The 15,000-nt window shown below is 40.8% G+C and overlaps 1 protein-coding gene across 3 annotated transcripts in view; it reads right to left on the minus strand.

Annotated features, from left to right (window-relative positions):
• LOC143299205 (uncharacterized) overlaps positions 1–15,000 on the minus strand; it is a 66,607-nt gene that overhangs the window by 23,651 nt on the left and 27,956 nt on the right. For all 3 annotated transcript variants that reach the window (XM_076612388.1, XM_076612389.1, XM_076612387.1), the window contains exons 5-6: positions 13,737–13,873; positions 2,134–2,254 (exon numbers count right to left, since the gene is read on the minus strand). In XM_076612388.1, coding sequence (XP_076468503.1) covers positions 2,134–2,254; positions 13,737–13,873 — 258 coding nt within the window. The remainder of the gene's footprint in view (positions 1–2,133; positions 2,255–13,736; positions 13,874–15,000) is intronic.

A 15,000-nucleotide genomic window follows, 5' to 3' on the forward strand; every position in this document is an offset into this window, starting at 1 on the left:
AGACAGAGAGACAGACAGAGAGAGAGAGAATTATATTCAGTATGTAAAAGTAAAACAAAACAAATACAAAACAAAAGGTCAACCTTTCACCATTTCCAGCTTTGATAATTAAGCCATCTCCTATCATCAGTATTCCTTTTAAATATGTATATATACTTGCTAATATGGTTTTGTTAGATTTTAAAGTTGCATTATAAAAAAAAGGAGCAAAAGGGTATGAAAAGATTATTATGTCTTGTCTGAACTAGACTTTTTTCATGTTCTTGGTGAGGGGAGAACAGAGTGAGACGGTCAGGGGAATGTTTGTCATTGATTAAAAACTTTTTATTTATTTTTTTTTTTAAATACTTTTTTCTTTTTTTCAAATTTAATAGCGGTGCTGTTTCCTGTCTTGAAAAGTGATAATTTGGTAGTTCCTGTTTCCCCAACCCTGTTATTATGTCAACAGTACTGGCTCAGTTAAATTGATAATTACAATCAATCCTATTTCAAACTGACAAATTTCCTGAACAGCATATTTGTAACTGTACAATCAAATCCGAATAAAGCCTGAACAATCTTCAACAATCCTCTTCTTGCAATATTGAATCCTGTTTCAAGCTACCAAATTCCCCATTCAGCAACTTTGTATTTGTACAATTAAATCCAAATTATGACTGAACAATCTTCATCAATTCTCTTCTTGCAATATTTCATTTCTGTTTTAAGCTAACAAAATCCCCATACAGCAACTTTGTAGATGTACAATTAAATCCCAATTAAGCCTAATCAGCCTTCATCAACTCTCTTCTTACAAACAGATCACTACTGCCTGATAGAATCACAAAAGGCATTGCTTGGACTGACAGGTGAAGTCCTCATGCAGTTGACTTTTGGTGGAGAAATATTTCACATTTTGACATGAGCTGCCCACCATCGACGGAGCACCCTCTTGAAGGGGTTTGTTTGTGTAGCTGCCATAAATACTTCTCCTGAGCCTTGGCGGGGGGCATGATTGTCATATCGCACATAACTTTGCCCCTTAAATTGTGTGAGTGTCTGTTACTCACACCACCAGTCAAACATGGGCAGATCCATCATGCAGCTCCCCACACCAGGCAATCAAACAACACAAACATCATTATCAGCTCCACTTGGAACAGCTGAAAGTCTTCAACCCCAGATGAACAGCCAGGACATCACCCCTTTTCAGACAGCCAGGACTCCCCCTTGGAACTCCAGACAGACCTCAACCTCAGATGAACAATCAGGACATCACCCCTATACGAACAGCCAGGACCCCCCCTCCTCACTCCCTCTCCTCCGTGGAACACCAGATGGACCTCACATCCGGCCAGACAGATATACAGGACTCCACTCCCTCGAACGACAAAGTCTTCACAACAGTAAGATCCCTGCACTGGAAAACTTGGCCTGATGGGCAAAAGCCAACAGGTCATCAAAACTTTACTCTGCTTCCACTCTTTCCTGTCTGTACACATATCTACACTGGAGAAACTGCATCATACGGACTCCTAACAAAGTCTGTTTCTCTCTGTGTCCACATGTACACATGCATGTGTAAGGGGGGCGGGGGTGTGTGTATGTGTGTAAGTATGCTTAAGTTTGCTGACCATGGTCAGTTGTCATTCTCACTTTGATTGCTTGCCTTCAATATCATCTTTTATTTTTATTCTATTCTTATCTATTCTGTTTACATACTTATATAATTGGCTCATTTGATTTCATAATTACTTGCCTTCGACAAATATGTCTTTCATTTTCATTGTGTTTTTGTTTATTTGTTCACTTCATTTATTTCATTTAAATTGTGGTTACAGTTTCCATGTACTTATAATCATATATATATATATATATATATATGTGTGTGTGTGTGTGTGTGTGTGTGTGTGTGTGTGTGTAGAATTTGGTAGGCTCTCAAGACTTGACCAGCTTCTTGGGTCTATGCATAAATCAGCTTTTGTTTTGTAGACTTGAAGATATTCTGTTGTGTGTTGTGTATTGTGTGTTGCAAGTGCAAGTGAGCGAGAGAGAAAGAGAGAGATAGAGATAGAGATAGAGAGAGAGATAGTGTGTGTGTGTGTGTGTGTGTGTGTGTGTGTGTGTGTGTGTGTGTGTGTGTGCATGACTCACCCCTGTGGATGATGTGGTTGGCATGGCACCACTGCATGGCCTTACACAGCTGGTAGGTGTAGCTGCGCACCTTCTCCATGGCCACCCCATTGGGCTGCTCCTCCAGAAGCTCCAGCATGTTCTGGGGGAAGGAATGAAGGCATAGAAAGCTTCAAATTCAGTTTCAGTTTCGAGGAGGTGTCAAAGTGTGTGGACTGATCCATACATATGCTATACCACATCTGCTTTTGAAATATGTGGGGGAAAGAAAATGACAGAATGAGAACATCAGGATGGTGGCTTTTTTTTTATCATCCCCTTTTTTCTTCTGCCATTTTTGACTCACTTGTGTAAACAAAGTGAGTCTATGTTTTAACCCAGTGTTCGGTTGTCTGTGTGTGTGTGTGTGTGTGTGTGTGTGTGTCTGTGTGTACGTGGTAAACTTTAACATTGACATTTTCTCTGCAACTACTTTGTCAGTTGACACCAAATTTGGCATAAAAATAGGAAAAATTCAGTTCTTTCCAGTCATCTTGTTTAAAACAATATTGCACCTCTGGGATGGGCACAAAAAATAAAGAATGAAGCCTAATTATATGCAAACTGCATTTACTGTTATATTTATATTTTTTGTATTCTCTAAACTTGGCACTTTGATCTGATATTCTGACCCAACAACTAGAGCAGTCATTATTATCATTTTTTGTTCAAACAGGAACTTCTTTTGCTAAGCATGGAAGTTTTATTTATTTTGCAAACGTTTTGGTGCAGATAGTAAAAAAGGGAAATTACTCTGTAAGTAATGCTAGGGGAGTTAATTTGCTTTAAACTGATCTTTCTCATCTTAAACATTACATTTTGAAATTATACTCAATACATAAAAAGCTTGGATTTTTTTTTAAAAGTGTATCACAAGTGAGTCTTGAAGGCCTTGCCTTTCTTGTTTTTTTTATTTTATCATTTCCAGGGCTGGGGGCTGGGAAAGAGTTGGGGAAGCAGGGGTTGACTGGAGCTCTCTTTCTCTCCTCTCATGTGCTTTCGCACATTCACACACACACACATAGACATATGAATGCATACATGTACACATACACATGCACACACACACATCTGTGCAAACACAACATGCACATGTGCACGCCTGCACACACACCAATTATCAAGACTCCGTTTCCCTCAAAGCAAGGGCTAATTGAAAGACATGTACAAAACACACAATATAAAATACACATTTACTGCTTACCTACAACCCTTGGAAATAAAAAACTCTCTCTCACTTTCTCACTCACTCACTCAGTCACTCTCTCTCTCTCCCCCTCTCAAAACATGCACTCCAATCCAATATCAAAGGGAACTCCAATCAGGACTAATCAATAAACTGCGAGCTGGCAGAATGAAAACACCATGGATCAAAGATCACTGTCACAATAAAATCCTGTTCACAGCATGAAAAATAGAAATCCTGTAACATTCCCACTGATAAGATGCCAATCCACATTCTACTTCATGCCAACCCCATGATCAAATGTTCTGAAAAAGCAACTGCGTCACATGCACAAAATTCCCCTCTCTCTCTGTGCTGCTGTATCTCTTTCTTCTTCTCTGTTTGTGGGCTGCATCTCCTATGTTCACCTGTACGTATGAGTGAGATTTTACATACTGTACATGACCATTTTTACCCTGCATTGTAGGCAGCCATACTCTGTTTTCTGGGGTGCACATGCTGGGTATGTTCTTGTTTCCATAACCCATCAAACACAGATTACAGGATCTTTAACATGCGCATTTGATCTTCTGCATGCGTGTTCACACACGGATGGTGCTCAAGCACCAGCAAGTATTCACATTAGGGAGGTCAGGAAAACCCCACCAAATGTCGTGACTGGGATTTGATTCAAACCAAAAGTCCAACACTTTAACTGCTTGCATCAACTGCTTGGCTATTGTGCCTGTCATCCCATGATGAATAAAACATCATTTTTTCTCCTCATCTCTTTCTCTATCTCTCCCTTTCCCATCTTTCCTCTCTCTCTCTCTTTTTTTCTCTCACAAAAGAAACAAAACAACAACATAAACACACCATGACCTATGTAGGATACCAAATTAAACTTTCTATTCAATTGTTTATTCTTTCTCTCGGCCTCTTTCTCAATATAATTCTCTCTTCAGACACGCCCCCCCCCCCCCCCCCCCCCCCCGTTCCCCACCTTCCTCCCTCCTTTTTCTCTAAAACGTAAAATAAGCTATGACAATACCAAATAAAACATTTTGTTCAAGTGTGTACCTTCTCTTTCCACCACTCTATAATTCTTTCTCACTTCCAACCCCCAATCCCACCAAAATCTCTTTATCTCCCCCCCCCCCTCCCCCCAGTCCTCATTCTCTCCACTCCCACCCCTTCCACTTAGCCCCCTCCAACTTCCTCACCCATCCCCCCTTCTCTCTCTCTCTCACATAAAATAAGCTGCCGACACACAATTTCCTGCCCCAAAGGTGTGTGTAGCATGGGGACTCAACGGCCTCAAGGAAATGGCCTTATCCCTAACAACACCACCCCCCCCACCGACACCCTCACACCCTACTTGTGCAATCAAATCATTCTACTTCCATGGGCGCAAAAAGAGGCCTGATAAAATTACACCCTCCTCCTCCTCTCCCTAAAGTGGTCCACACCAAAACAAAGTGGGTAGGGAGGGAGGGGGGGGGATGGGTGGGGTCGGGGGGGGGGGGGGGGGGGAGACAGGTGACAGGTGGGAAAAGGGGTGGGGGAAGAATGAATGAATGAATGTGTGTGTGTGTGTGTGTGTGTGTGTGTGTGAGAGAGAGAGAGAGGTGTTTGAAGATGGAGGCGTAGAGACAGACAATGCAAACAAAAACCACATAAATACATTACACACAGAGACACACAAACACATACAGACACACACCATATATATATATATATATATATATATATATATATATATATATATATATATATATATATATATATATATATATATATATATATATAATATCTCTCTCTCTCTTTCTCTCTCTCTATATATATATGTATATATAAATAAAAAATCTCTCTCTCTCTCTCTCTCTCTCTCTCTATATATATATATATATATATATATACATATACATATACATGAACACACAAGCATACAAACATATACTTGAACAAACACACACACACATACATACATACATACATACATACAGGAGAAACAGACATGGGGAAAGGCAGAGACAGTGAGAGTCCAGTGAGGATGGGGTGGGGTGAGGGGTGGAAGGGTTTGGGGGCAGGTAAAAGGCCAGGCAGACACAAAGCGCAAACAATGCCTTTTGTTGCTGGCAACTAGCAGGGGGGTTGCAGCGATAAACGCCTTTTGTGTATTTGCCCTTTAACAAATATGCACTTGTGGTCTCTAAGGGGGTGGGGGAGTTGGTGGAACAGGGAGGGGCTGAGTGGGTGTGTGTGTGTGGGGGGGGGGGGGGGGGGGTGTGTGTGTGTGTGGAGAACAAGGATCATGATTTACTACTGCACGGCAGAGTGACTCCCCTATACCTTTTATTACAGAGCATGGACTGAGGTCGATTGAGAACCTGAGCACCGATCAAACCTGATCCACACGAGAGTAAACACGTACTGTGGGGCTGATCAAGTTGAAGAATCCAGGTGCTCGGGGGAGGTTTTCAACTGCACGTAGCGTCACATAAACACTGCTCTCACGTGTATCTGCTGTGGGATTTTGTTGCAGTGCATTACACTTTACTGCGCTCTTCTGAATTGTATTGCACTGTACAGTAATAGCATTGCACTGTACTGAATTGTATTGCACTGTAAAGAAATAGCACTGCCTTGCACTGTACTGAATTGTACTGCACTGTACAATAACAACACTGCACTACACTGAATTGTACATGTATTGCAATGTACAGTAACAGCATTGCACTGTACTGAAGTGTATTTCACAGTACAGTTACAGCACTCTACTGCATTGAATTGTATTGCAATGTACAGTAACTGCACTGCACTGTACTGAATTGTATTGCACTGTACAGTAACTGCACTGCACAGTACTGAATTGCATTGCACTGTACAATGACTGCACTGCACTGTACTGAATTGTATTGCACTGTGCAATGACTGCACTGCACTGTACTCAATTGTATTGCACTGTACAGCAACTGCACTGCACTGTACTGAATTGTATTGCACTGTACAGTGACTGCACTGTACTGAATTGTATTGCACTGTGCAATGACTGCACTGCACTGTACTGAATTGTATTGTACTGTACAGTGACTGCACTGCACTGTACTCAGTTGTATTGCACTGTACATTAGCTGCACTGTACTGTACTGAATTGTATTGCACTGTGCAGTGACTGCACTGTACTGAATTGTATTGCAGTGTACAGTAACAGCACTGCACTGTACTGAATTGTATTGTACTGTACAGTGACTGCACTGTACTGTACTGAATTGTATTGCACTGTACAGTGACTGCACTGTACTGAATTGTATTGCACTGTACAGTGACTGCACTGTACTGAATTGTATTGCACTGTGCAATGACTGCACTGCACTGTACTGAATTGTATTGTACTGTACAGTGACTGCACTGCACTGTACTCAGTTGTATTGCATTGTACATTAGCTGCACTGTACTGTACTGAATTGTATTGCACTGTGCAGTGACTGCACTGTACTGAATTGTATTGCACTGTGCAGTGACTGCACTGTACTGAATTGTATTGTACTGTACAGTGACTGCACTGCACTGTACTGAATTGTATTGCACTGTACATTAGCTGCACTGTACTGTACTGAATTGTATTGCACTGTGCAGTGACTGCACTGTACTGAATTGTATTGCAGTGTACAGTAACAGCACTGCACTGTACTGAATTATATTGTACTGTACAGTGACTGCACTGTACTGTACTGAATTGTATTGCACTGTACAGTGACTGCACTGTACTGAATTGTATTGCACTGTACATTAGCTGCACTTTACTGTACTGAATTGTATTGCTCTCTACAGTGACTGCACTGTACTGAATTGTATTGCACTGTATAGTAATTGCACTGCAATGTACTGAATTGTATTGCACTGTATAGTAATTGCACTGCACTGTACTGAATTGTATTGCACTGTACATTAGCTGCACTGCACTGTACTGAATTGTATTGCACTGTACAGTGACTGCACTGCACTGTACTGAATTGTATTGCACTGTATAGTGACTGCACTGCACTGTACTGAATTGTATTGCACTGTATAGTGACTGCACTGCAATGTACTGAATTGTATTGCACTGTATAGTAATTGCACTGTACTGTACTGAATTGTATTGCACTGTACATTAGCTGCACTGCACTGTACTGAATTGTATTGCACTCTATAGTGACTGCACTGCACTGTACTGAATTGTATTGCACTGTACATTAGCTGCACTGTACTGTACTGAATTGTATTGCACTGTACATTAGCTGCACTGTACTGTACTGAATTGTATTGCACTGTACATTAGCTGCACTGCACTGTACTGAATTGTATTGCACTGTACAGTGACTGCACTACACTGTACTGAATTGTATTGCACTGTATAGTGACTGCACTGCACTGTACTGAATTGTATTGCACTCTATAGTGACTGCACTGTACTGTACTGAATTATATTGCACTGTACAGTGACTGCACTGTGCTGTACTGAATTGCATTGCACTGTACATTAGCAGCACTTTACTGTACTGAATTGTATTGCTCTCTACAGTGACTGCACTGTGCTGTACTGAATTGTATTGCACTGTACATTAGCTGCGCTTTACTGTACTGAATTGTATTGCTCTCTACAGTGACTGCACTGCACTGAATTGTATTGCACTGTATAGTAATTGCACTGCAATGTACTGAATTGTATTGCACTGTATAGTAATTGCACTGTACTGTACTGAATTGTATTGCACTGTACATTAGCTGCACTGCACTGTACTGAATTGTATTGCACTGTACAGTGACTGCACTGCACTGTACTGAATTGTATTGCACTCTATAGTGATTGCACTGCACTGTACTGAATTGTATAGTAATTGCATTGCAATGTACTGAATTGTATTGCACTGTATAGTAATTGCACTGCACTGTACTCAATTGTATTGCACTGTGCAGTAACTGCACTGCACTGTACTCAATTGTATTGCACTGTACATTAGCTGCACTGCACTGTACTGAATTGTATTGCACTCTATAGTGACTGCACTGCACTGTACTGAATTGTATTGCACTGTACATTAGCTGCACTGTACTGTACTGAATTGTATTGCACTGTACATTAGCTGCACTGTACTGTACTGAATTGTATTGCACTGTACATTAGCTGCACTGCACTGTACTGAATTGTATTGCACTGTACAGTGACTGCACTACACTGTACTGAATTGTATTGCACTGTATAGTGACTGCACTGCACTGTACTGAATTGTATTGCACTCTATAGTGACTGCACTGTACTGTACTGAATTATATTGCACTGTACAGTGACTGCACTGTGCTGTACTGAATTGCACTGCACTGTACATTAGCAGCACTTTACTGTACTGAATTGTATTGCTCTCTACAGTGACTGCACTGTGCTGTACTGAATTGTATTGCACTGTACATTAGCTGCGCTTTACTGTACTGAATTGTATTGCTCTCTACAGTGACTGCACTGCACTGAATTGTATTGCACTGTATAGTAATTGCACTGCAATGTACTGAATTGTATTGCACTGTATAGTAATTGCACTGTACTGTACTGAATTGTATTGCACTGTACATTAGCTGCACTGCACTGTACTGAATTGTATTGCACTGTACAGTGACTGCACTGCACTGTACTGAATTGTATTGCAGTGTACAGTGACTGCACTACACTGTACTGAATTGTATTGCACTCTATAGTGACTGCACTGTACTGTACTGAATTGTATTGCACTGTACAGTGACTGCACTGTACTGAATTGTATTGCACTGTACAATGACTGCACTGCACTGTACTGAATTGTATTGCACTGTACATTAGCTGCACTGCACTGTACTGAATTGTATTGCACTGTACATTAGCTGCACTGCACTGTACTGAATTGCATTGCACTGTACAGTGACTGCACTACACTGTACTGAATTGTATTGCACTCTATAGTGACTGCACTGTACTGTACTGAATTATATTTCACTGTACAGTGACTGCACTGTGCTGTACTGAATTGCATTGCACTGTACATTAGCTGCACTTTACTGTACTGAATTGTATTGCTCTCTACAGTGACTGCACTGTACTGAATTGTATTGCACTGTATAGTAATTGCGCTGCAATGTACTGAATTGTATTGCACTGTACAGTAGCTGCACTGCACTGTACTGAATTGTATTGCACTGTATAGTGACTGCACTGCACTGTACTGAATTGTATTGCACTGTATAGTAATTGCACTGCAATGTACTGAATTGTATTGCACTGTATAGTAATTGCACTGCACTGTACTCAATTGTATTGCACTGTACATTAGCTGCACTGCAAAGTCTTACATTGTATTGCAATGAATTGCACTGTGTCACAAGGCATGTACTGTACTACACTTGGGTTTACATGCACTCTCATGTATGTTTTCTTAAACTTGCTAAATGTTTCGTGCATGCTACAGCATTTTGTGCTGTTGTATTACCATGTTATGATGGTATCATGTTATGTACTGTACTGCATTGCTGTGCGCTGTATATTTGTAATTGTGTGTTACACTGCATCTAGCAACACCCCCTCTTTCTCTCAATCTGTTGCTCCCTCACTCTCTCTCTATACAGCACAACCAGCAATTCTTTCCTCTCCCTCCCCACATTCTTTCTTTCTCTCCTTCTCTTTGTGTGTCTCTGTCACTAAGACAGTTTATCAAGTCTACGCCCCCCCCCCCCCCCCCCCACGCCCCTCAAAAAAAAAAAAAGAAAGAAAAAAAGAGAAAAGAAAAAAGAAAGAAAGAAAAAAAAGAGAAAAGAAAAAAAAAGAAAGAAAAAAAAGAAGAAAAAATAGAAAGAAAGAAAAAACAAGAATACAAATTTAGCAACACCAAGCAGGAGTAAACCTGAATGCAGCTAGTGTGACATGATAATGATTTCAAAGTACAATGGATCAGTGAGGTGAACATAAATTAAAAAAAAAAAAGAAAAGAAAAAGAAGCTTGTTTTATTCAAAGGGATTCACCTTTGCAGGGGGATTTGGCTCTTTTCAAGGGGGTACTTTGATGAAAATTGCTTTCATTCCATACATATGTATCTGACTGTGTATGTGGACTTCTGTGCATGGACATGTACACAGATACATCCACAAGCAAACATGCAGGCCATCCACTTGCTTGCAAGCGCATGCACACACATGCACTCACATGAAACACTCACACATACACATAATGCAAACACACACACACACACACACACACACACACACACAAAACAAAGAAAAAACAAAACAAAAAAAAAACAACCCAACCCCCAAAAACACCTCATACACATGTCCGCACTAAAAAAACCACAAACAGCACAGACACCAAATAAATGAAGCTTTCATACAAAAGAGATCAAGATTGAAGAGTTTTGTGTACATGCTGAGGTTTGTTGAGGCATATCAATGAATTAAAAAAAGTAACATTTTACTATCTGATGACTCTTTGTCAAAGCAGTGTGCATCTCTTTCTAATTAATCCTGCATTTCCCAGATATCACTTATCAAACACAGAAAGATGGAGTAAAAATTCATTTATGAGGTAATCCAAGTTATCAACAAGAAGCCAAACACTGAAATATAAGAAATTTGATATTATTCCAATCCTGCAAACTTGAAAGAAAAAAATGGCAAAAATAACTGCTTGTTAAACTGCACAATGTAATGATAAAAAGTATGCCAGAGATTATAATGCCAAAACCCAGAAATCAATCGACACTTTTTCTGAGGTGCTCAAGGAATCCAGCACAACACGATAACCCTCCATCCATCATCCCATATACTGACAATGAAAAACACCTTGCCTCGATCGATTGATAATCCTTGTTTGCTAGATTTTTTGTGCTTTTTTTTCTTTCTGTTTTTGTTCCATTGCCTGTGTCGTTTCAGTAATATCACACATACAAAGAGTACATGGAATGAGTGTGTGTGTGTGTGTGTGTGTGTGTGTGTGTGTGTGTGCGTGTCTGTGTTCGTTCGTTCTTTAGTTCATCGTCTTTTCACTATCAGTGATATTAGACAACTCTGTGAGTGTGTGTGTCTGTGTGTGTGTGTGTGTCTGTGTTCGTTCATTCTTTAGTTTAGCGTCTTTTCACTATCAGTGATATTAGACAACTGTGTGTGTGTGTGTGTGTGTGTGTGTGTGTGTGTGTGTGTGTGTGTGTGTGTGTGTGTGTGTGTGTGAATGTGCATATGCATGTATGTGTCTGTGTGTGTGTGTGTGTGTGTGTGTGTGTGTGGGCAGGCACGAGCATCTGTGTGTACAAAGAGCAAACACAAAAGCAACACACCCTATCCAGCCAGCTGTTAAGCAATATATACCGATACATTTTCATTTTCCTTTCACAGCCATGCACCGTAGCACGCCCAACTCTTTAAACCATGGAGGAGGAATACCCCCTTTTCTAAATGTTACAAAAAAGCCTCAGTGCTCGTAAGTTTCAACTGCACCCCACCCCCCCTCGTCCCCCCGCCTTCCTTTAGATGTGGACCACAGTGCAGAGTGACTGCCAGAAGGGGGAACTAAGAACTGGGGAGGCATGACTGAAAGCCTGAGCTTCTGTATAAACAGGCCTGGGTGTGTTGCTCAAGGGGGGATTCGTATGTTTAGCCATTGTCTGGGGCCCCCTGACTTGAAACCACAGTGTTTAATCCCCCATGAACGGTTATGCTTTGCCGGCTGGAAACAGTGCCAGCCTGGAAGGAAAGAAAAGAGCAGGTGAGAGGAGGGAAGGGATCTGTGGTGAAGTGCAGAGAGTTGTTTAGTGCCGAGGTGCTGGTGTTCACTGTTTGATGTGGAGTTGCTTGGACACACGGACGCGCATGTCAACACAGGAGTACCGGAATGAGCACAACGCGCACAGGTCCTCACGAAAACGCATCATGCATGAGCATGAAAGCATACATGCCTGTGCGCACATGCACTCACACATACATGTGCATGTGCACGCACACTCGCTCGCATTACATGCATGTGCTATATGAACACACACACCGAGAGACAAAGTCACAGCAACCAGTCACATACACTTATAAACACACACCACAAACTAAAACATGTTCACTCACAAACCTGTGAAAAGCATGCACACAGACAAACAAACATATACATGATATACACACACACACACACCATATACTTATTCACACACACACACGGACACACCGGTGACTTCACCAATCTTTCTGTTCCTAAATGAAGACCATTCTCAACACATTGCTCTACTTTCCCTGACCAATTAATCCAGCATTAAACCAGACAACAAAAAGAACATTGAATAACTGATTCAACATTCAATTCATAGGGGGAAAAAAAAGAAGAAAAAATCTGTATGGAGTCTCCAGCACTTAACTTGTCTGGCATTCAGCAAGTCCTGGTTTCTATTCAAACGTGCACTCTTTCTGGCATTCAAGCCCCTCACTCAATTCAGCTTTGATTCAAATTCAAGCTCTTCACCTTCAGTTGTTAGACACCTGCAAGTCTGAGCACGCTCACAGCGTGGGGCAACTGAGGCAGTTAAGTCCAAATGATTGCTGGGGCTTCAGGGATTATAACTCTCTGAGCGGAAGATGGAATGAACAAGATAAGGGGACTACACATTTCTGGGGTGGGAACAAAAGCAAAGCCTGTGCTTTTCAGATTGTGTGAAGGGCAGGCTTTGGGCGACAGACCGCGAAAGGAAGGGGCTTGATCTAAAAGGAGAAATCCCATTTGTAACATGATACAATATCATGATAGATACAACATTCTTTTTTTCTTCTCACTCTCTCTGTTGAAAATGAAAGTGGCCTTACTGGATGAGGAAAAATATCTGTAACATGATGCAATGTAAATATAATCAAGACACAACAAAACATCTTTTCTCCCTCTCCCTCTCAAGTTATATACATATATAATATTACATTGTTAACCGAAGAAACTATGGACTGCTACTTCTTGAATGTTGCTGAACACTGTATTAGCTATTTCTGGTTAATTTGTTGAGTCATGATTATTTTTTTGTAACCTCAAACATTACAACCCCTTTCAGAAAGAGAGTTTGGCCTACATCTGAATAGAAGTCGCTATCATTATCTGTCATTCTCTCTTGATCTCTTCTGTTGTTCAAAGAGTGCGCATTGGACAAGGAACTTATTCTAAAACTAATGAATTCAATGACCAAACACAACAGCTTGTAAGAAGACCTGAAACAACATAAAACACCACTCCCCAACATGTATTTTTATCTGTCTGTCAAACTGGTCATTTTCTACAGATCGGCACTGTTTGTTTAATACATTAAAAGACAGACCAAACACACACACACACAACGCATACACACACACACACACAGTCAATGCCAAACAACATAAAAAAGGACACAAAAGCCATACCCGTTCCACATATTCAAAGACCAGATATAGTTTTCCTTTGCGCCGAAATGCTTCTCTCAGCTCCACGATGTTATCCTGCTTCAAAGTTCTTAGCATTTTCAGTTCCCGTAGCGTGGTCCTTTTCACATCTTCGTTTTCTGTCACAGAATTCAAAGCACATATCAAGTTAAGTGAACAAAACATGGATTGCTACCCGTACAGTGTAAGACAATAAATCAGGCATAAACATTCGCTCACATGTATCAGCTGAGAGTCAAGGCTCTTCTGAACCGACAATGAAACATGCTTCAAACAACAATAAATAATCACATACATAAAACAAAATTTGAAACAATAAATAAAATGGAAGAGAAACAAACCTTAAGTTTTTCTAGAGTGTATTCAATCGTATTTCACAGTGGTTTGCATGAACAAGGTTAAAAAAAAAAAATTCAAGGGGCAACAATTCTATTTTTATGATGCAGCAAATTCTACTGTAATGTACACAATGAACAGTGCGAGTGTTTTCACTTTCAGTTCAAAGTGATCTGTTGAGTCATGGAGCAATCACTGTCTGTTATGACCTCCAGTAGCTTTTCATAGGAAAATAAAAGTTATGTTTGTCATTATGGTTGAATTGTTTGCCTATCAGTGAGGGCATGCATAAAAAAAGAAAAAAAAAAAAAAAAAAAAAAAAGGAAAAAGAGAGAGAGAGAGAGAAAAAAAAAAGTAGTTTCACAGATATTTTCTGAAATTTTTTGAAGTGTCAGCTTATCTGTCTTTCTTTCGGCATTTGTGGGCTACAACTCCCACATTCTGGGATTGGTAGGTATCAAATATCTCTGCACCTGTTACATACAGAAAAGAGAAGCATGAGATTCCCCCCTGACAACCAAGCATGAGCCAAGTCCTTTACGCAAGCGTCGCTTCCAATTGAAGTCAGGAAAAGAAAAGACAACAATCATTCCCTTCTCCCGCATGCTCATCAACCTTTAATGGGCATGGTGGATTGGATCATGCAGCCTTGTGGCTGCAAGTGCTACACCTGAATGGGGAAAGGGTGTGGGGGAAGGATGGGGGGCTGCAGGGGGGGGAAGGGATAGTAGCAGGTGTGTGCAAGATCATGGATAATTCATCCCTTCCATGTCTGCAGATACTGGTCTCTGGAGCGAAAAATCCATAGCAACCATGATTATTCCACGCTAAAATGAGCCCAGGGGTGGATCTGAGAGGAGAACATGCGTGGGCTGGTGATGGGAGGGAAGGACACATGGCACCATCTTGC

This window comes from Babylonia areolata, chromosome 24 (genome assembly GCF_041734735.1).
Source record: "Babylonia areolata isolate BAREFJ2019XMU chromosome 24, ASM4173473v1, whole genome shotgun sequence".
NCBI classification, from domain to species: Eukaryota; Metazoa; Mollusca; class Gastropoda; order Neogastropoda; family Buccinidae; genus Babylonia; species Babylonia areolata.